The 23,046-nt window shown below is 39.9% G+C and overlaps 1 protein-coding gene across 1 annotated transcript; it reads left to right on the top strand.

Moving 5' to 3' along the window:
- Positions 1-4,943: 4,943 nt before the first annotated feature.
- Positions 4,944-21,772, top strand: LOC127771825 (formin-like protein 12). The gene is made up of 18 exons (XM_052297764.1): positions 4,944-5,209; positions 5,914-6,611; positions 6,682-6,903; positions 6,987-10,876; positions 11,046-11,169; positions 11,525-11,596; positions 13,851-13,949; positions 14,060-14,101; positions 14,237-14,317; positions 14,406-14,456; positions 14,541-14,622; positions 15,008-15,102; positions 15,788-15,859; positions 19,097-19,213; positions 19,642-19,710; positions 19,795-19,861; positions 20,913-21,229; positions 21,342-21,772. The coding sequence occupies exons 1-17, from the start codon at positions 5,137-5,139 to the stop codon at positions 21,095-21,097; spliced, it is 6,039 nt and encodes a 2,012-aa protein (XP_052153724.1). The 5' UTR covers positions 4,944-5,136; the 3' UTR covers positions 21,098-21,229; positions 21,342-21,772.
- The last annotated feature ends 1,274 nt before the right edge of the window (positions 21,773-23,046 follow it).

The following is a 23,046-nucleotide window of genomic DNA, read 5'->3' as shown; positions in this document are numbered from 1 at the left end:
TACTCATGATGATGGTCAACCTCTTCACCGTCTCTTTAAGCATAGATTTATCAAGAGGTTCATTAGAATTGACCTTGGTCGGTGGTCTCTTCTCTCAGGAATAATTCGAGGTGTTCCAATAATCTTCGAAAAGATCCTCCTTGAATTGGAATGGAATTTCCGGAGGATGAATTTCTTCTTCCTCCGGCTCCTGCGACCGGGATGAGGATTCGGCAGTTGAGTCGGGTTCCAACTCCACATGTAGAGGTTCCTCATGAATAATCTCGACCTTCGGGACGGCTTCGCTTCGGCCGAAAGAATCGTTCTCTAAGATCAAATCTAAGAGTTCTCTTCCTTCGGCGGTTGTCTTGTGTGCGAACGATCCTCCGGCAGAAATATCGAGATTTTCGGTAGACTCCTTGTCTAACCCGTACCGAAAATGTTGCAACAACACGTGGTCGGGTAACGACAAGTCTGGGCCAGATTGAGTTAACAGTGAGAAACTGGCCCAGGCTGCACCGAGATATTCCTTCTCATTCTGTCGAAAAGAAAGGATGTCTACTCGAAGATTGATTACACGGGTTAATGGAAAGAAAGTAAGGCAGAAATTGCACTTAAGCTCCTCCCATTCACAGTGGAATTTCTTGACAGATAGAGTGTACCATTGCTTAGCTTCATCTCTAAGAGAAAAAGGAAACAATTTCCACTTAAGAGTTTCATGTGTCATGCCCACGATAGATAGGCACGAACACACTAGCTCAAAGTCTTGAAGATGGAGGTATGGATTTTCACCGATACTACCAGAGAAGGTTTTCTCTCGAACCATGGCTATAAAGCCAAGACTGATTTCGTAGCCATCTAGGAAGCTACTCGACCAGTACTCCAGTACTCACCGATACTCCAGTACTCATTCAGAATTCCTCCTAGGAAGCTACACTCGTCGAGGCAGAAGTCGGATGAGCGCCAAACTTCCGGGCACTCCTTCAGAGCTTCCCCTCGCTTTCTACCTATTTTTAATGTACAAAAGATACAATAGAGCCTCTTGTAATTCAGCTCAAAGTTGTGTGTGCTTGAAGTGAGATGAAGAGCTCCTTATATAGGCTCCAAATGACGGTTAGGGGTATGGGAAATGACCAAAACACGCTGCAATCGCCTTAGGAGAGAAATTCGAGACGTCCAGGAGAAAGCAGATGACAGGAAGCGCCAGGATTGGTCCGGCCGAACTGGTAGGTTCGGCCGAACCCAAAAACTCTCTTCCCGGCCTCTCCTTCGGTCGGGAGGTTGGTTAATGGGCCCCCAACAACCTGGGCTATGTTTTGGCCCAATTCTAAATGGTTTTTATTGACTTATTGGGCCTCTAATCCGTCTAAACGCGTCCTGAATGCGCGGAGGTGCATTTTGTCACATGAAGGATGTGTTTTCTCCTCAAATTACCTGCATACATATATTTCACCAAAACTAGTGGAAATGATTAGTAATAACACCTACCACTAAGTTGGATACCATGTGTTTATTTCATTATATGCAGGTATTGACGGTCTGATATTATGATTTAAGGACCGTCAATAGTGAACTTAGCCATGAATTCAATGAAAAATTACACGGAATTGAGGCTAGGATAAGGGAAGAGATGCTAGCCAAAAAGGAACGAGGACAACGGACATCCAGAGGAAGTGCAAGTGAGCCCCCGCAGCGGCGAAGTAGTTGTTTGTCAACTGGGATTCCAGAATGACATCCACCTGTCTCAGTCGAATAGTAGTTCTCGTTGTAGCTGATGTGATTCGTACAACTTAAACTAATATTTTTTTCTGAATTGTATGCTAGGCGTAGCCCAATGCATCCTACAAGTTAGGGTCACACAAACATTCTGTTGTCATGCTGCCGAGGGCTAACCATACAAACCTACTCCATAAACAAGAGTCCGCGGTGCAGATTTGGTGGCTAGACATGCCAAAGTACAAGTTGACATGGTGAATGCTGATTGGATGAACTGGCAACTTCCAATCCCGTGGTATCTTCATCCAATGGCTAAAAGACCTCATCATCATCAAGGTCACTTTGAGGACAACTTTAGCTCCAGCTCCACCTCGCCCAGATTCTTCCACAAAAGTCCCTTCACCTCCTCTGGCCATCGAAGCTCCATTTGAGAGCCATGGTACGGACTTCGGTGAAATGGCCGAACTTCGCCCTCCTCCGCAAAACACCAAGCCAATTTCATCTCCACCGATGGTGCAAAGAAGGGCGCATAGTGCAAGAGATAGATCAAAAGGAAAAAGAAAGGCACAAGAGCCGTAGTTACCTCCCAAACAACTAGATCTGGATAAGGAGGTCAACGTTACTCCAAAAAACAAGCTCCAGGTACATTTCAGCTACAGGTGCCATTGGTTGCAGACCATGAGTTAGCCAAAATGGGTTCTGCTTGCCAAGTGCTGCATAGATACTACATGGAGAAAACAAACTCCAAGAGCAAGATGAGGGACACGTCCATAGTAGGTTACCACGACCAAGAACCATCCTTGGGGCAACAAAATTATTTTGCCGTGGCCTTCTCGGATCTTTTTTACCTCTATAAGCTACGAGCAGTGGACACCGGCTTGTTAAAGTGCTACACATTGTAAGTACAAATAACACCAAACTTACATACTATTAATACTTGTAGAATGCTTCTAATTGACCGCACATGTGAACCTTGAAGGATACGTTCGAAAGAGGCACGGAGGAACAAAAACCAGGTGAACAGATAATGAGATAATGAGGCAGAACTTCAATCTCACTTGGATGATGTGATTAATTACTTCTATGAAAGCTTAAGGGCCCACTAGGATGAAGACTTCATCTTATTAGCACACAATCAACAGTGAGTAGTACACTACGTTAGGAATTTTAAATTTTACTACACATGTGTGGTCTTCAACTTCCAGTATATTAACGTTGCAGATTCCATTGGATAAGTGAAAAATGGAGTAGGGTATACTTCCTTAACTCCAAAATAAGAAAAAAATACAACTTTACATCTATGAAGGAGGACTTTAATGCGGCTTGGGAGAAATATGTCAACAAAGGGGGTCGGCACCGAGAAGATATACCCGACCTCTATCACCATGATAACTACAAATGCAAGAAACAAACCGGCGAAACCTGTGTATTTCATGTATGTCATCAGATAAAGATTCTCGCTAGAAAGGTGACCTCCTTGGATCCTGAGGTTCATGGGTTTATAAAATCGGCCATTAGTATATTACATAAAATTAGGTTTGCGTATGATATGTACTAACTTGACGCCTCTTTCAGAATGTTATTTCCAACATTCCAGAGCACAACTTCGCCGTATCAGAGAAGAATTGGCTGTCTTCATCGTACATGAAGTTATATCTTTGAAGGGCACCTACCATACTAGATGATTTATCGTGATCAGTTAATCAGATTTGAGTGAAAAATATGATTAAGTCATGACTTTTTATGTTGGAAAACAATTACTATTTGATTATGTTTAATTTATCTATGTACACTTGTAAACATTTATGTTAGAAGTAATATATTTATCACTTCTTTCAAATTGCATACTTATTTCACATGTTGCAATAAATATGCATGGTTGTCCCTTGAAGATGCTTCACATTTTGGCAAGGAAAGAAAGGTAATAAATTGTTGAATTTGAATGTGATAATAATGTGGGTTCAATATGTGAATGTGAAATGTATATATTTGTATGTGAATGTGAATGTGAAACTTGTGAATGTGTGAGACTTATGAATTTGATTGTGAATGCGAAACTTGTGTGAATGTGACCGTGAATGTGAGCAAGGATATGCTGGATTATATTGCTGGGTTATTGGGATATGTAGTAGGCGTGGCTATCATTTGCCTGAGGCAAGCCAATAAAACAAATTTAATTTTTTTGTGAAAAACCTCATCCCTATCGGGCCGCAAAAGCAAAACCGTCACCAGAATGTACTACATTGTCGGGTTGCACTACTAGCCCGTCATGGATGATCATCCGTGATAGGCCCTAAAACATGCCAACAAAGGTGGGGGCAACACCTCTGTCGGGTTCCATTTGGAGCCCATCATGGATGATTCATCCTTGACGGGCTCTAAACACCTACCATCAATGTGAGGGCAATGTCTTTATTGGAGCTCAATTTGAGGCTGTCACGGATGAGTCATCCGTGTCGGGCTGGAGAACTTATCCATGAAGGGTTTTATTTGGGGCCCAACAGAGATATGCATCATTGGTGTCGGAGCATGGCCCGACACAGATGATAGCTTCACATCACTGACCATGAACTTTTCTGACACAGATGAGGGTTTTGCCCCGTAACGGATGACCGGTTCCGTAGTAGTTACTCCTCCTCACTTATGGCCTTGTGTTCCATGGCTGCGACCTCAAACACCGTGAGGATTACCAATGCGCAAAAAAAAACAAATGAATCATGTCCCTAATTTTCTTAAAAAAAATCAGTTGGTCCAAATATTTCTGTTGAGCACCAGTGAAATATCCTAAGAACTGGAATGGACATAAAAAATAAAACACGTGAAACACATCGCTCTCACGCATGAAACATCGAATTTTAACGTTGAAACATTTATATTCCTCAAAAGATAATCATAGGAGATCATTTTTTAATGATTTATCTTCAATAAATACAATGGTGAAATCAGATCTTAAATAAAGATACATAGTTTAGGGAAAACATCATTTGAGGCTCGTGTGTTTGGTCTGGAGCCTTCTCCTTGTTAAATGCGTGCATGCTTGCATGCAGACTTGCAGTGGACGAAAACGTTGGTTTTGCATGGGAGGCGCGGGCGACCAAATGAGCTTGCATGCAAACTTGCAGATGGGTGGTGTTGGTTTTGCATGGTAGACACGGGGTCCGATTTTTTTGCTTGCATCCAACGTCCAGATGGAAGCATTATCGTAAAAAAAATAATAATCCATCAAAAAATTCGAGTCAGAAGCGGAAGCGAAATTCTTTCCGCCAAATTCCATCGGCGCATTGGGGTGGAGTTTGATCTCTTGCAAAGACAGATTTGCTACGAAAGTGTGTTGGTTGGTGGCATTGTGCTGCGCATGGAGGTTGTTCCTAGAAGAAGGAAGGAAGGGTGCCGGTCATAGGCTTGGCCGCCAGAGACGGCGGCGGCAACGGCAGGGAGGGCATGGCGCTGTTGCGGAGGCTATTCTATAGGAAACCACCGGATCGACTCCTCGAGATCGCCGACCGCATCTATGGTAAACCCATGCTTCTTCTTCCTCCTGCAATGTTGTTGCTTTTCAAATGCTGAGGAGGATCTGGGGAAACGCTGCAGCAACATGGAAGGGTTAGGTTGCGTGGAATTGGTGGAATTGTGTAATGTGTCATTGATTCTAGCTTTGGAAATGGGGCTGCTTTGTACATTCACTCAATTAATAGATACGGTAATATTACTTATCAACCTAGATAATACAATTTCATGGATTATATAGGTTTTTAATATGTTGTTGAAAAGTCTACGAAATGCATATCGGTTTTTTCTCTGAATTAATTATGTAAATAAAACAACTACTTCCTTATGTGATAGCTTCACAGATATTACATCCATTCTTAAATACAAGAACGTCTGGAATTCGGCACAAGTATTAAGAAAGTATGTAGAAATAAATAGCAAAAAAATTATGATTGGTTGACAAGGGAAAGTAGGTGCTGAAATTAATTGAGAAATGTCTCTGATTGGTTGAGAAGAGGAAGCAAGTGTACAAGTTGCTATATTTTGAGATATTTTTTAATGCTAGAAGCTATTATATTTTGGTAAGGAGGGAGTAGCTTGCTAATGTTTCTTTTCCAGGGGAAAAGTAGCTTGCTAACATTCTGCAGTGTTACTAAAATGTTAGCTAAGATGCCTTCTAGAATCCAATTTGACTTGAAGAGAAATTGATTGAAATATTTATGCTTGCAGTATTCGACTGTTGCTTCTCTACAGAAACCATGGAACAATTTGAATACAAGAATTATCTGGACAACATTGTTTTGCAACTTCGTGAGCAGTTTGTAGATTCTTCATTGATGGTATTTAACTTCAGAGATGAAGGAAAAAGTCTGGTTTCAGGCTTGTTCTCCCTTTACGGTATCACAGTTAAAGACTATCCCTGCCAGTACCTAGGATGCCCATTGCTTCCTTTGGAGATGGTCCTCCACTTCCTAAGGTTGAGCGAGAGGTGGCTTATGCTGGAAGGGCAGCAAAACTTTCTACTCATGCATTGTGAGAAAGGCGGTTGGCCGGTTTTGGCATTTATGCTTGCAGGTCTCCTTCTGTATATGAAGCAGTATAATGGGGAAGAAAGAACTCTAGTCATGGTTTATAAGCAAGCGCCAAAGGAACTTCTTCAGATGTTAACAACACTAAATCCACAACCTTCCCATCTTCGGTATCTACAGTACATATGCAAAATGGATGATGAGCTTGAATGGCCTATACAACCAATTCCTTTTACTTTGGATTGTGTAATTCTTAGGGAAGTACCCAATTTTGATGGTGTAGGTGGTTGTAGGCCAATAGTTCGTGTATATGGGCAGGATTTTCTAACTGTTGATAAAAGATGCAATGTTATGTTGCCACCATCAAAGCCTAGGAAACACGCTAGGCGTTACAAACAGGTAACACTAATCGCAGTTTATCTCAATTGTTGTTCTATTTGTTTTAGTTATTCTTTAACTGTTGTAGCAGGCAGACAATATATCAGTGAAGTTAAATGTTGGATCCTGCGTGCAAGGAGATGTTGTCCTTGAATGCTTGCATATTGATGATAGCCTAGAAGATGAAAGGTTGATGTTTCGGGTGATGTTCAATACATATTTTATCCAATCTCACATTCTACCGTTGAACTTTGAAAACATTGATGTGTCATGGGATGCTGAACAACGGTTCACAAAAAAATTCAAGGCAGAGGTAGGCTATAATTTTTCTTGCATACATGTGAAATACTATTTTCAACATAATAAAATGTAAATGAAAGTGCATGCCTGAACCAGGTACTCTTTTCAGAGTTTGATGGTGAGTCTGATGCATCCACAGAAGTTGCATCTGACTATGATGACGAGGTGGAAGTTGGCTCTACCGACGTGTTCTTTGAAGCAGTAGAAATTTTCAGCAATCTTGACTCACAAGAGGGGCAGAGGGATGCTGAAATCCCTTCTATAGCTTCCACAGAGTGTTCTCCACGTGCTGAACTAATGAAAACTGCACCCTTTTCCCATTTTGACATGGAGATTGGTCTTGGTGGATCTCAAAAAAATAAAATTGATGGCATGGTTTTGTCACTAGAAAAGTCAGATGAAAAATGTACATCTGCTGAAGGAGATATTATACAGAACAACATAACTAGAGTAGTGAGGTCAAGTTCAGCAAATACAACTGATGGAGATAGAGATACTATGAATTCAAGTTGTTATGGAGGTAAAGTGGATGGCTGCATAGTAGAAAAGAACAATTCCAACAAGGAAATATTGACGAATTCCAATGAAGACTCGGGGATAGAAAATGTGTTGGTAAAGGAGGTCATTATATCAGAAACTAATAGTCTAAAGGATATACAAATGATCAAAGAGGTCATAATATCTGAGGTCACAACTTCAAAACCAGTAATAGAGGTAGATACAATAGGAACAGAGTTAAGTGATGTGGTCCACAATTCTGAAACCATTACACATGCAGAGGCTAACAATGAGGAAGAAGTTCTGGTTACTCTAAAACAGAATGAAGGGGATAATCTAGTCGAAGAATGCATTTACTATGGCAATAGCATAATGATCAAACCAGAAAAGAATAGGAAGAAAGAAAAATCTATTATCGGTTCCACAATTGGTGTAGTACCTGATTCCACAAAGGAGAATGCTAGGGTGGGACTTCTATTATCAGTGAAACCTCATTTGGATAGCACGGGCACTTATCATGATTTAAATTCTCCCCTGCAAAAGATTGATCTACTTAATGTTTCAAATACTAATTGTGTTGAAGAGCAAATGAAGGGAATGGAGGCTTCGATATCAAATTCATATGGTCAGCCCTCTAATCTGTCTTCACTAAACTTGCAACCTCAAGGATCTAGTTTTCAAGCTAATGGGGATCCAACTTGTGCCAACACAAGTACAAATGCAAATGAATCAACTCAACTGGAACTCAAGAGAAAATCTTTTATTTCTTTGTCAACATCTAGTATTTTTTCTCCATTATCCCCTAGGCGTAATCTGCTTCGTACAACATCTACAGATTTGTCATTTCTATCTCCACTACAAAAAAAATCGAATCAACACTCAATTCCTTGTTCAAGTGGAAGAGATGATTTTGCTTCATCTTACAGACCACCACCAAACATACCATGTACATCACTTGGAACATCAAAAGTATCATCGCTAGTACACCCCTCTCTACGACCACTTAGAACTGTTTCATCTCTATCTCAATCTTCATTTGAAGAATATCTAGATATCTCCCCTCCTTCTCCAACTTTTCATGAAAAACATCAACAACATTTTAACCTTGATCCTCCCTCATTAATACCACCTTGGCAGCTTCGGCTAGCAAAGACAAAGGAAAATGATATATATCCATGTACTCTATCTTTTCTCCCTTTGTCTCCTTCCAACAAGTATGCCCATCACCCTCCATTCCCACCACCGCCACCATCACCACATGTTCTTTGCACTCAAAATAATTCACGCACCCAAATCTCCGAATATGAACAAGGAAGAGTTGAAGGTCCTTGCCCCTCTAGTTCTTATGGACAAAGTATTCTCAACTCACATGATGTTTCTCTAAGTTTACCACAAAAAGGTATAAACACATTAGAGTTCTCCAAAGTAGCCTTTAATTTTACAAATACCAGAGAAGCATGCATACCAAATATACAATATAGTAAGGATATTCGAACTAACAGTGAAGATACAAAACTTTCCGTGATGGTATCAAATTCTTTATCTTCGAAAATACCTCAACATGGCACACCACCACCACCACCACCACCACCACGTGCATCACAGTGTAAAACAAAGTTGTCAATTCTAGACAAGGATAGTGATTCAATACCACTAATACATTCAAAGTCTTCAGGTTTTCCACACAATGAACTAGCAATGTCAGTAGAACAACAATATCCCTCTCTTCGAAGACATGAAGAATGTGAGGTGGCATCAACCCAAACAGTCATTGAGTTATCTTCATCGAGATATTCTGAATATACATATCAACATATATCCATGAGTATTGAATATAAGACTCCAATTCTCTCTCCCTCGGTATCTACATCGTTGCATGCAGATTCCTCATGTATTGCTATAACAAATGGTCCTTCAAGTTCAAATTATGTCGAGGAAGTACCCATGGAAACAATTTTGAATCAACCAACATTATCCATTCCTTTGGAAGCATGCAAGGATGAGCTATTGCATTGTAAAGAAAATGGAGGCATTCCAATTCCACCACCTCCACCTCCTCTTTGTGGTAAGTGTGTACAAATTTCAACAGAAAAATTCCTTGTGGGGTGTGAAATGTTTTTGATTCCATCATTGATACCTCAATCACCACCCTCACCCCCACCCTCAATACCATTGTCTTTTCCATCAGCTTTACCTTCAACCTCAACATCATTTACAGCTTTACCTCAACTATCCCATATAAAAACCGCACCTCCTCCTCCACCACCACCACCTAGAGGACTTCTAGAAACTTCATGTTTATCTCCAATCACATCCTCCCTAAGAGAACATTCAAAAATATTACCTCCCCCTCCTCCACCTCTCCCAAAAGAATGTTTGCCAATTCCATCTCCACCTCAATCCCCTGATTGTCCATCTTTTCCTACAAAATATGCAACTACATCTCCTCTTCCATCACCACCACCACCACTTCTACATAAAGTACATGAATGTGTTATTCCTTCTCATACCAGGCATGTTGTAGTACCTGCACCACCACCACCACCTCCCTTTGGAGAACATCATTCTACTTTTAGTAAAGATTTAACGACATCACCTTGTTCCTTTTATGAAGATCATGAAAAAAAATATACTAGAATTCCTCTACCACCACCACCCCCAGAAGGTAGCCACGGAATTTTAGCTACAACTTCTACTGAATTGATTGATGCTGGTCCTCAATTGCCACCATTATCTCATCTTGACTGGAAACGGTGTCCACATCATCCTCCAGAAAGGCCACATTATCTTCCAGGAGAAGTTGGAGGAGCTCCATCGCCACCATCACCACCTCCTCCTCAGAGAGAAAATACATCAGTAGGAATTCAAGGTGGCATTCCACCTCTGCCACCACCTCTGCCACCAACTCTGGGAGATTATGGAGTGGCTCCACCTCCTCCTAGCATTGGTGCAGGGGCTCCACCACCTCCTCCTCCACCTGGAGGAATCACAGGAGTTCCTCCTCCACCTCCTATTGGAGGGCTAGGTGGGCATCAAGCTCCACCAGCACCTCCTTTACCTGAAGGAATCGGAGGAGTTCCTCCTCCACCTCCTGTTGGAGGGCTAGGAGGGCCTCCAGCTCCACCACCTCCAGCTGGATTTCGAGGTGGAACTCCACCTCCCAATGCACATGGAGGGGTTGCACCACCACCTCCACCCCCTAGAGGACATGGTGGGGTAGGTGGCCCCCCTACCCCTCCGGGTGCACCTGCTCCTCCAATGCCTCCTGGTGTGCCTGGTGGTCCTCCTCCACCCCCTGGTGGAAGGGGTTTGCCTGCTCCACCTGGTGGCAAAGGTGTAGTAGGACATGGACTTACTCGTTCCTTGGGGCTGAACTCAGCTGCCACAGCAAGAAGGTCAACTCTAAAACCACTACATTGGGTTAAAGTAACAAGAGCAATGCAAGGGAGTTTATGGGCAGAAATACAAAAGCAAGCAGATGCTAATAGGTACCCTCTTGTTTTTTAGCTTTTTGATTACTAGAAAATATAACTTCTCTACCTCTTTCACCATAGTTACAACAAAAAATACTGTAGTGCAAACCCGCTGCTATTTCAATTTATTTCTCGTATCATTTTTTTAATAAAATTTTACTAACTGGTAGTATCATGTATGTAGCCATTCTGAATTTGATGTGAAAGAATTGGAGTCTCTTTTTGCTATTGCTCCAAAGACAAAAGGTGGTTCAAAATCAGATGGAGCTAGCAAATCTCTTGGATCAAAACCTGACAAAGTTCATCTGGTAACTTACTCTAACACATTACTATGCTAAACAGAAAATATTCCCAGTACTTTTGTTTAATCTACTGCTATGATAATGAATTACTTGATTCCATGCAAGTGTAATGCGCACAAAATTAATAATTACTTTCATTTTAGAAGACAAGTTTTCTATATAGTTGCGGAAAAACCTCATTATCATATTCACTTTTGAAAATGTGTTGATGGCTTTTTGTACCGAGATTGTATCTTTAGTTCATATATTGATATTTCATGGTATTCATTAGCTTCTCTGTGACAATAAAATCTGCCCTTCATTAATTACTGGTATCACTTGTGTTTTCTAAGAGTTACCTTGGTGTCTTTGAAATCTACAGATTGATTTAAGACGAGCCAATAACACAGAGATCATGTTAACTAAGATCAAAATGCCACTACCTGATATGATGGTAAGCACCCTGCTATTTCTTTTTTGCCTTTATTGATGCACAATAGTTGGACAAAAGGGCAAGGTCATTAAATGTCTTTGTTCCTTGCTAATACTCCTTCAGTACCATATTAGTTTTAGCTCTAACCTGAATCAAACTTCTCTAACTACGACCGAGTTTATAGGAAAATGCACCAGCATCTAAAATAACAAATAAATGCACTATTAAGAGCTATTTCATGGTGGAATTAATGGAACTAATTTGATGTTGTAGATGTTGATGTACTTTTATATAAACTATATCGAAGTTCAAGAAGTTTGACTTTGGACAAAACTACATAACTTACTATATTGGAACGAAGGGACTAATATGACTACTATAGTGATTGAATATCTATCGTGCGCTATATTATTTCCTTGGCATAGAACTGATACAACATCCAATATAGCTCGCTTTTAACCAGTTTTGCATATGTGGGCTATTATTTTGTTGTTTGGGAATTGCACACATTAGACCTTTGCATTGTGACAACATCCAACATAGCTTGTTTTTAACCAGATTTGCTTACAATCTGAAGATTAGGTAGCTGACCAAAATAAATCATCAACAGAGTTTATGAAAGTTTTGTTTTTGGTGATTGGGTTCTTCCACTGGAAAGTAGGGTGTCAGCCTGCATTTAAGTGATAAATTAAGTGGGAAGCACAAAATTACAATTCTCCTCGGCCACTAAAGTGGAATTCCCTACTAACAAATATTGAGAATTTTTTGGGTTTCCTTTTGCCAAGTAGGATGTAGAAGACATTTTATCGACACAATCAAAATTTCATGTGAAGCTAGCTTCACATACTTTAGATCTTGGGCCTACACAATTCAAAACATTGCAGCTGCCAGACCCACCAACCATGGGCTAGTATGTTACATTGGGCCTTCTCCACCAAAGACCCAACTGGAGCCACAACTTTAGGTCTTTGGCCTACACAATTCAAAAGACTAGTATGATGGTCGTGCTACCCCACCATTAATTTTCGATGAGAGAATAAACCCAGTAATCTCAAACACGATAATTTCCCTGTCACATCACATTAGAGCCCATGCGACCCGAGAGACTTGTTATAGGGCTCTTCTACCATGCGACTCATGGAAATTGTTTCGGATTTCCAAACCTGAGCTCTGATACCACTTGCGAGAGTGCTCGGTCCAGCTCACCAACCGTCGGTCTCATAAGTTACATTGGGCCTGCTTCACCACAGGTCCAACTAAAGCCACAACTTCAGATCCTAGATCTAAACAAACCAAAAGATGGTTTGATGGGTGAGTATAACCTCCACATGTTAAGCCATGATCCCCCATCATCAATTATCAATGTAGGACTAAACCCAACAATTGCATCGGATATGTAGGCTTCAGCTAAACTACATTACTAAATATCATGTGTTCCTGTGTTATCTCTGGAATGTCAAAGTTGATCAATGGTTGCAGCAATCAGGAAGGTTAGTCATCGTTTCACTATATCGATTAACTTCTGCAACACTACCAATCAGTGAAGGCCAAACACTCGAACTAGTTTGAGATAGTTTCTTTAAAAACAGGGTAGCAACTCCAAATCCACAAGTATAGTCGCAATGATTTATGTTGAATATTTTCAAGTCAATCTGCATGCACTTCAAGGATTTGGATTTGGTTTCGAAATTTTTATGAAAATAGATCTACAATGGAGACACGAATTTTTACGTGGAAAACCCTTATAGGAAAATACCATGGGTGCCGACCGACAATGGTCATAATTGAGAAGTTGATTCAAACATAAAGGAATAACAATGGGATCGTCGCCACTTCCTATACGGCTTACAAGAGTATATATAAGGGATAAACGGAAAGACACACAATAGGGAAAGACGTGATGACCTACTAGGAAACTAGTCTGAATATTTTGTCGGCCTAAGATTTGGATCACATATTTAACATGTTTTCCATCTGGTTCAGCTAATGCTTATAGGAATGTTTCAATCACATTCCATCTTGATATTAATACACCATATTTAGTCCATTTTCCTGGAGCTGAATTGTATACCCTGAAACCATTTGCATTTTAGACCAAGGATCACCTCCGTTTGATGAAACTCAGTTCATGACATTTAGTAGCTACTTCATTCTTAAGAATCATTCAGATTTTTAGTGGACATTTACTCAAAAGTTACTCCCATTTTTTAAATGGCTACCGGTAAGGCTTAAGGTGCTTCATCCATTCTATATCTACTTTCTCTACTTGTAACAGAGTGCTGCTCTAGCTTTGGATGATTCAGTTCTAGACGCTGATCAACTGGAAAATCTCATAAAATTTTGCCCAACAAAAGAGGAGATGGAACTTCTAAAGGTTGTTTTAAAATTAAAGCTTATATTTCCTTGCACTCCTTCTGTAATCTTTAATTTTTCTCTTCTCTGAATATCTTGCAAAAGTAAAGTATTTGCACTTTTTCCTATCAGAACTACACTGGAGACAAGGAAACTCTTGGAAAGTGTGAGCAGGTAAACCTTCATGCATGTTTGGACTCTTCTTTTGTTATATATTGATTTGTTTTCACTTATATTTGATCAGAACTATTGAGGTTATAACTGACAAATTATATTTTGTACATTCCTATTCATCTCCTCCGTCTGCAGTTTTTTCTAGAGCTTATGAAGGTGCCGAGGGTTGAATCTAAGTTTAGGATATTTGCTTTCAAGATTCAATTTCAATCACAGGTCATACACTGTTGAAATTTTGAGTTATTATCTCCGTATTTGAAATGTCCATAGATTTTCACTATCCCCCTTTTCATTTCCCTCTTAGATTAGGGATGTTAGAAAGAATTTGCTGACTGTGTCATCCGCTTGTGAGGAGGTAAATATGTTTTAATACACCTCCTTTGGATTAATAAGTATTAATGTTTATCACGTGAGAGCTCATTTCCAATATGTCAATCAGCTCAGAGGCTCTGAGAAGTTAAAGGTGATCATGGAGAAAATTCTGTTTCTAGGAAATAAATTAAATCAGGGAACACCAAGAGGTAATTCACTGCGTCTATTGACGAGCTATAAAATCTTTCAAATAAACTTTCATGCAAATATGTTTAGCTTAAAATCATTTTGCAGTTGAAATTTCCTGGATAGTTTCTAAGCTCCCTCTTCATTAGGACTAGGAGGGAGAAATGCCCTGTGACAACTTCACTGTATATATAATTACATTTATCCTTTCCACTATTATCAACAAAAATAAGTTGTTTCTCTAGGTGCAACAATGTAAAACAATTCAGGCTATAGATTGAAGTTGTTTGAATGTCAATTTAAGTACTGTATGTTCAAGATCTGTGGGTCACTAATTTTAGCTTTCCTATACCTCGTATTCATTGTTGAGGAAGAAAAGATATTTAATTTTTCCTTATCTTGTTGCAGGCCAGGCTCTTGGTTTTCGCTTGGACAGCCTATTAAAACTTACAGACACTCGTGCAAACAACAGTAGAATGACACTAATGCACTTTCTTTGTAAGGTATGGAGATATATAGCTGTCATACACTAGTTGTTCATATAAAATCAAGCATGAGTATGAAAGATAATGTTGATCCCAAAATAATAAATTTGTCTATACTAATTATGTGGGGCCCAAATATCAGTGGTGGTGGCCACCACCATCACCACAAGGAATATTCAAAGGAGTAAAGATATATTATGCTCGTAGGATTAGAAAAGAATGTAATTGTGATATTTTGCTTTTCACCACATTTCACCAAAAGAGTGTCTTGTAATTACATACAAGGCACTCTTCATGATTAATATACCTCAATAGTGCTATGTACATTAACTCAATAGTGCTATGTATATTAACTCTAAAACATGTAGTTCTTTGATAACTTCATCACTAAATCAGTAGTTTTGTGATACAATGCTATAAATCTGTAGTTCTATGAAAAATTTGGCACTAAATCTGTAATTTCGTCATATACATTTTTGAATCTGTAGTTTTGCGATAGTTTAGTTAAAGGCAGCCTTAGTTAAAATATCGCTAGTTTTGTGATATTTACTCAATTTGAAAGGCCAACTGACTAGCTAATTTCTTTGTCATGTTTAACTTGTCATCATACTGCTTATTTTGCTCCTCTCATAAAATTCTAAGTTTGCTTCTATAATAAGCTTTAATTCTTATTAACTCGATGGTTGGTTTAAGTGTTTATCAGGGCCTTGCGGACAAATCACCACATTTACTGGATTTTTATGAGGAATTTGTCAACCTAGAAGCTGCTTCTAAGGTGTGTATGTCGATCTGACGAGAGCATCCAAAGGACTTGTGTTGATAAAAAAAATTAGACATTGTTTAGAAAATGGAAGTTTGTATTGAACCCAATCAATTGCATCACGGTGCCTCTGCATAACTAAGATACACACGACCACACTCAACAAACAAAAAATGGAGAATATCATGGAGTAGAAAGGACCATCGATCGAAAGAATAAATCGTCACCCATGAACAACTCCTTAAATATATCCTCTAAATGCACAAAGTATTAAGAGCCACCAATCCTAAGACTAGATCTCCACCCATATACCTGGGTAAAGAACTCCTTGACCACCTTCTCCAAATGTAGACATGCCGCAACCACCATATCCCGCGGATCAGGCTTCTGTAGGATAGCCCATGTACGAAGCCAATGGATAAGACAATATATAACCTGTAATAGTGAAGTTATGATTTTTTTTAATCAAAATATACATTATTCCTGCATAGCCAAAGCAACCAACAAGTAGCAAATGCTCTTAACAGGACATGTGCTTTTAAATTATTATGAATTCCAGCAAGGCAGCTCCCAAACATATGAGCTACACTATGCAGTGGAGGAAGTCCAAATGTTACTTGGACCAAACAGAATGGGCAAAATCAAAAAAAAAGATGTCTAATTGTCACATCATTGTGACAAAAACAACTGTTCTTATTGCTTTGCCAGTTTCCTTTTGTCAAATTATCCGTCGTTAACACCACTCCACAATGAAAATACCAAAGAAAAATCATAACTTTTAAGGGTATCTTTAGTTTCCAAAGATGTTTATTAATATTAAGAACATTGATGTGAATTAGAGCTAGGTAATGAGACTGCACCGAGAACTCCCCATTTGAGGTTAAGTTCTAACGAAACTCGTCTTGCTCCTGAGTTAATTGAAAATCAGTGATACATGATAATAAATACATGATAATAAATACAAGTTTAAGGACCACCCGTGCATTTTACTCATAATAAATTATTCCAAGCCACCTATTTTGATCCTATAAGGTCCCTTCTCCATGAAAGGGAATGATTAGTTTCTAAGACTTGTGCAACAGTAGCCGGCTTATGCTTAACTATGTTTTGAAGGCAAGGATACTGTTCTTTTAAGGTTGAATTGCCCAACCATTTGTCTCTCATAACCTGATTTGGGAGCTATATAAAGGATCCAAACCAGAGAAAATCCCATTTCTCCTTCATGGGGGTGGACCAAAAGTATAAGTCCCTGGCCTTCCACTAAGCTTGAGAAAGAGGTTTATCACCTACATACTTATTACATATCAACTGTTGTCAAACCCCTTCCGTGGAGAGCAACTTGAATAAGCACTTACTAAGTAGAGCCACATTCTTAATGTCCAAAACATGAATTCCCAACACCCCCCCCCCCCCTTGTTCCTTGGGGAGGCACTTTTTTTCTCTGACCACCACATTTCCAGTAAACCTGGAGCGAAAATACTTAAGCTTTGTAAGTATCCCCTTTGGTATGGCAAAGAAAGACATCATATATCTCGGGAGGCTACTTAGCACTGAATTAATCAATGTTAGCCATCCTCCGGTGGACAGGAGTTTTCCTTTCCAACTACTTTGACGTTTTTCAAAGCATTTTATCACATCTTTACAATCGGCATTTCTTAATCTCCTATAGTGAATAGGGATACCTAGATACCGGAATAGAAATTTATCAGTGGAACAACCAAAGAGCTCCATGTATTCATTGTTAAACTCGTTCGCTTCACCAAAGCAATATAATTAGTTTTTATGGAAATTTATCTTAAGACTGTTAATTGCTCAAGGCAAATTTTGCTACATGACACTGCTTATGTGTGGTTTTAGCTCTAGGACACTGCCCAAACTCACTTTTGAGGGAAAACACTTCATAAACATGGTAATTTGCTAGTGGATACCGCGCCGATTAAAATAATAATTTCCGGTTGAAGAGGAGAGAGAAAACGCGTAAAATGTCAAAAATGCCCTTGGGCCCACATGTCAGCTCTATCTCCTATCTCTCTTCTCCTCTTCCAGCCCACATGTCGCTCCCCGCCGGCCGCCGGCCATGCCCGCGCAGATAGCGGTGGAGGCAGTCGTTGAACTCGTCACCATCGACGTGACATCGAGCGGCTCATCGAGATGTTCATCTGGAATAACTCGTTGGAGAAGGGCGCCCGCCGATCGGCCGCAGTGGTTGTCTCCATGCTCACCGAGGGGAAGCTGAATGCTCTCTGCGTCACCGGCATCCCCGGCGCCATCGAGTCAGTCGCGTCGCTGCATTACGCTGACCTCGACGAGCTCAACCTACTCGGCCTTCATGCCCATCCACCACTCTCTGCTACCGAGCTTGCCGCTAGCAAAATCAGTCGTTCCACCGCCGGGTATATTTCGCCGGCGTTGTGTGCAGTCGCCTCCCCCAATCTGCCCTTGCCTCTGACCATCACACGCGTGTTTGTGGGGGGAGGGGGGATTGCGGCATCGTGATTCGGCGATTGGGATGAGAGAAGGGCGGCAGCGGCGGCTGCGGCAGTGGCCATGAGTGGCTCAGCGTCGACACTGGGGATGTGGTGCGGGAGCTATGGCTCGCTTGCGTCGGCCGGCGGTGGGAGGAAGGGCAGGGGTAGGGGGTGGGTGTGGCGAGGCGGCGGGGAGAAGGAGCGGCTGCAGCTGCTCCACCGCGCGCTGCGGCTGATGGGCTGCCGGAGGGCCGAGGTGCTACTGCTGCTCGCCACTGCCTCCCAAGCAGTGTCTACGCGGGCATGGCCGGCGGCCAGCGAGGAGCGACATGTGGGCAGGAAGAGAAGAGAGATAGGAGATAGAGCTGACATGTGGGCCCAAGAGCATTTGCGACATTTCACGCAATGTCTCTCTCCTCTTCAACCAGAAATTATTATTTTAATCGGCGCGGTGTCTACTGGCAAATTACCATGTTTAAGGAGTGTTTTTCTCTAAAAGTGAGTTTGGCAGTGTACTAGGGCTAAAACCACACATAAGCAGTGTCCTGTAGCAAAATTTTCCTTTGCTCAATGACATAAAGCAATAACGTCAGGTTACGAGCTTTTCATTGGCATATTGCAAGATAGAGAGACCATCATTCATTAGATGTGGTACTACTTCTGCAATTTGCCGATCAACTTTGGCTCTATTAATCAGTATAGCTAATACGTCAGCTATAATATTAAATAATATGGGTGATAAGGGATCAACTTGATGTACCCATTCTGGAGTTGCTTTGAACAGTTGCAACTGAAAGCATTGGCTGAGGAGCAGCAAGCAGTTGTGAAAGGGCTGCAGAAGGTTGAACAAGAACTAGCTGCTTCAGAAAGTGATGGGCCCGTTTCTGAGGTTTTCCGCAAGGTATAATTTAATTCCCTACCTTTTTGGATGCTCTGTGTTTAGTTTAGATGGCTACTACTCCATCCGTTTTTTAATATATGACGTAGATGACTCTTAGATACATTTGACCATTCGTTTTATTCAAAAAATTATATAATTATCATTTATTTTGATGTGATTTAATTTATCATTAAATGTTTTTTAAGCATGATTTAATTTTTTTTATATTCGCACAAAATTTTTGAATAAGATGAATGGTCAAACGTTCGTTAAAAAGTCAACGGCGTCATATATATATATATATATGTGTATATATATATATATATATGTAAAGAAACAGAAAGTAATTTACTTGACGATGTAATAGAGAGTCAAGTAAATTACTTTCTGTTTCTTTACGTATGGAATCTTAATAAACAGATATATTTACTGATGGTTTTGCAATCTAGACTTTGAAGGGGTTCACTGATGCTTCTGGAGCTGATGTAAGGTCCTTGTCAGCACTATATGCTGAAGTAGTAAGCCATCGTGATCCAACAAGCTAGCTTTCAAAACTGTTCCATTTGGATTCGAGCCCCTTTTAACATACTGAGCGGTGACAGGGTAAAAGTGCGGATGCACTAGCCTATTATTTTGGAGAGGATCCTGCAAAATGTCCTTTTGAACAAGGTAATATTCGATCTGGAAATTCTGGATGATTCCCAATTCTCCATCAAGTTGTGGTAGAACAAGTTAATTTTTACAGTTTTGTGAACACTGCTTGAGAGCATCGTTTTTTCCAAACATGTGACATTCACTAGCTCAAAGACAGAATCAATAATTAAACGTCTGACAGAAATTATTAGATCTAATAAATACTTGAATTTTACGAATTGTCGGATTTAGGAAGTTGGTGCTCTTTCGTTCTAGAATTTTCAAGACCAGGTAAATCTCCTGTTGTGTTCACGATCATCTAAATTAATAAAAGTATGCTGGAACAGAGGGAAGGTCTAAAGTACTGAACAAAGCTAAGGCTTAGGGTGTGTTACAGTGTTAGTTCACGTTAAAATTGAAAGTTCGGTTGAAATTGAAACGATGTGATAGAAAAATTGAAAGTTTATATGTGTAGAAAAATTTTGATATGATGGAAAAGTTGAAAGTTTGAAGAAAAAGTTGAAAACTAAACGAGGGCTTAGTAAATGGACCTGGGCTCATGGGCTGGTGCCATCTGCAGCACGTTAGGTCCCATACAGAAAATGGACCAATGAATTTACCGTACCTAATCCCTGATCGGCAAAAAGATCTAGGCTGTGTTTAGTTCACGATAAAATTAAAAGTTAGGTTGAAATTGAAACGATGTGACGAAAAAGTTAGAAGTTTATGTGTGTAGGAAAGTTTTGATGTGATGGAAAAGTTGGAAGTTTCAAGAAATATTTTGAAACTAAACACGGCACTAGTATAAATTAACAAGAGTTCCTGTTAACTGATTGATTATGTGTGCTAAATTCATTTTCTTTTACCTTTTTAAATTAAAAAGCTATCAATGTTCGTATGTTCTGATTAATTTTCTGATCATGTACATATGTAACTGTAAATCTTATACGATATATTTATATGTACACTGTAGGAGGTTCTCCTACAGTATTTTTCCTCTAAAACAAATGTTAATGGAGACTTTAAGTAGTAACAGCATCCTTCTTTCCTCTTGCTCACATTAATTTTGAATTCGACAAAAATACAGTCACGTCTACTCTTCTGAACTTTGTGGGGTTATTTCGGAAAGCACATGAGGAGAACATAAAGCAGATTGAGGCTGACAAGAAGAAAGCACAGAAGGAGGCTGAGAAGGAGGCAAACCAGGACCGTACTCCTGTAAAGTCTAAAGATGGACTAGTAGATAGATCACCAAGATCACCCTTCAAGTGACATGCATCACTACCAATTTTTTATTGTCCAGCCGGGTCAGTTTCTTCTCGACAAATGCCACCTCCATTACCATTAGCCATTCAGACCATCGTGGCTCAAGCAATGCATGGCTCCATGTGCTTGAGAAACAAGGTAACGCATCATTATGTACATTGCACACTTTTGTTCTTACTGTATTGATGAAATTATAGTCGTCATTAATTATCATTCTAACCTATAATATATATTTTTTTATTTTGTATAGGTACTCAACCCATGCATGCTTTCTAGCTTGCAATACTGTACAGAGCTAACTCCGCAACTATATATTTAGGTCCGTTTGTACATATTTCACTAGACATTTCTTCTATTGTACATGTATACTAGAAGAAATAGGTCAGTAGTTGTAAACTAGGAAAAGGAAAGAACGTAAGAGAGGATCAGTAGGTCAGAAACCATAGGAAATTAAGGATTAGTGTTACCTCGAGGCAGTTACAGCAACTGGTGAATGTATAGCCATGTTCCTGACTCGTGCTATCAAATGACGCATCCAAGTGTACACCTTTTATCTAGAAGCATGTGTTGTCAATTAATTAAAACCAAGCTAGCTTACTTATATGGTTATGGTGTTACTGTAGCTGTTAATGTATAGAAAGAAAAGGAACGAATACAAACTTCGAATTAAATTTGAAAATATACCGCTCATTCAATTTTATTTCAGGAATATTCGGGATGTAAACTTTTTTTAAAAAAAATATACCGTCGATCTCGCACAATCATTGAGCGAAAATGAGGTGACGTCGAGAGCGGTATCGTGCGGTAAAAAAGCGAGACCGCGTGCTCTCGCGGAAAGAACGAGCGAGACCGAACGGTATCGCTGAAAAGAGAGCGACACCGTACCAATGCTTCCTTTGGTTAGTGACTAATGACGTAATTAACTATTTAATAATAATAATTAGTGATTAATTAATAATTAATTAATCACTAATTAATCATTTTGAAATCCGGTATCGCTGATTGGTTCAGCGAGACCGTTCGTTCTCGCTCTTCCATTTCGCGAGACCGTACGGTCTCACGCTTTTTTCGTGCGATACCACCCGTGACGTCACGCCACGTCACTTTCGCGTAATGGTTGTGCGAGATTGACGTTATATTTTTTAAGAAATTTTGAATCCTGAATATTTCTAAAAATAAAATGAATGAACAGTATATTTCCAAATTTTATTCTACAAACTTCCATGCTTGCATATTGAGGAGTGTTTGCTTTCGGTCAGATTCAGTCTAGTACATACTCCCTCCGTCCCAAAAAAACTTAACCTAGGAGAGTACATCCCCTCCTAGGACAATGAATCTGCCATCTTCTCTTAGGTTGAGGTTTTTTTGGGACGGAGGAGTAGCTTAGAAAGAATTGTTACAAAATTCTTGGCAAATAGGCTGCTCCCAAAACTGACAGACTTGGCATCCCCAAACCAAACAGTGCTTTTATTTGAAAATGAGCGATTCATGATAATTTCATATATGTACAAAATCTGGTTCAACGTTGCATAAAACCAATAAGCCAACCATACTCTTCAAATTAGATATCCCAAAAGCATTCGACTTAGGCAGGGGCAGATCCAACATGGGTGTAGGGGGGACTCGAGTCCCCCCTACACCCACAAAACCCATCGATACCCCCCGGAGCACCCTCTTCGATTTTTTCACCATAAATGATAAATTAAAGGTCTCTAGATGGCTAGAGGTGAAGAAACTATGTAATTGAGCCCCCCACAATTTTTTCTTCCTGGATCCGCCCCTGGACTCAGGCCCTCTTTGTTTAGGCTTAATTATAAGCCAACTTATAAGTCGAAAAGTCTAAGTCTAAACAAACAAGCAGCTTTTCTGTTTGGCTTTTATGAAGCTATAAGCCACTCTAACACTATTAAGCCAAAAGCTAGGTTTGAGAAGCTTTTTTTTTTTTTTTTTGCTTA

Source organism: Oryza glaberrima, chromosome 4 (genome assembly GCF_000147395.1).
Source record: "Oryza glaberrima chromosome 4, OglaRS2, whole genome shotgun sequence".
In the NCBI taxonomy this organism is placed as follows: domain Eukaryota; kingdom Viridiplantae; phylum Streptophyta; class Magnoliopsida; order Poales; family Poaceae; genus Oryza; species Oryza glaberrima.
This window is presented reverse-complemented; position numbering and strand designations above follow the sequence as displayed.

Coding starts and splice junctions, on each gene's coding strand:
- LOC127771825 (XM_052297764.1), top strand. CDS start 5,137: ATGGCGCTGTTGCGGAGGCTATTCTATAGGAAACCACCGGATCGACTC. Junction 6,904..6,986: donor CAAAAAAATTCAAGGCAGAG/GTAGGCTATAAT, acceptor TGCCTGAACCAG/GTACTCTTTTCAGAGTTTGA. Junction 14,457..14,540: donor TGTCATCCGCTTGTGAGGAG/GTAAATATGTTT, acceptor TATGTCAATCAG/CTCAGAGGCTCTGAGAAGTT.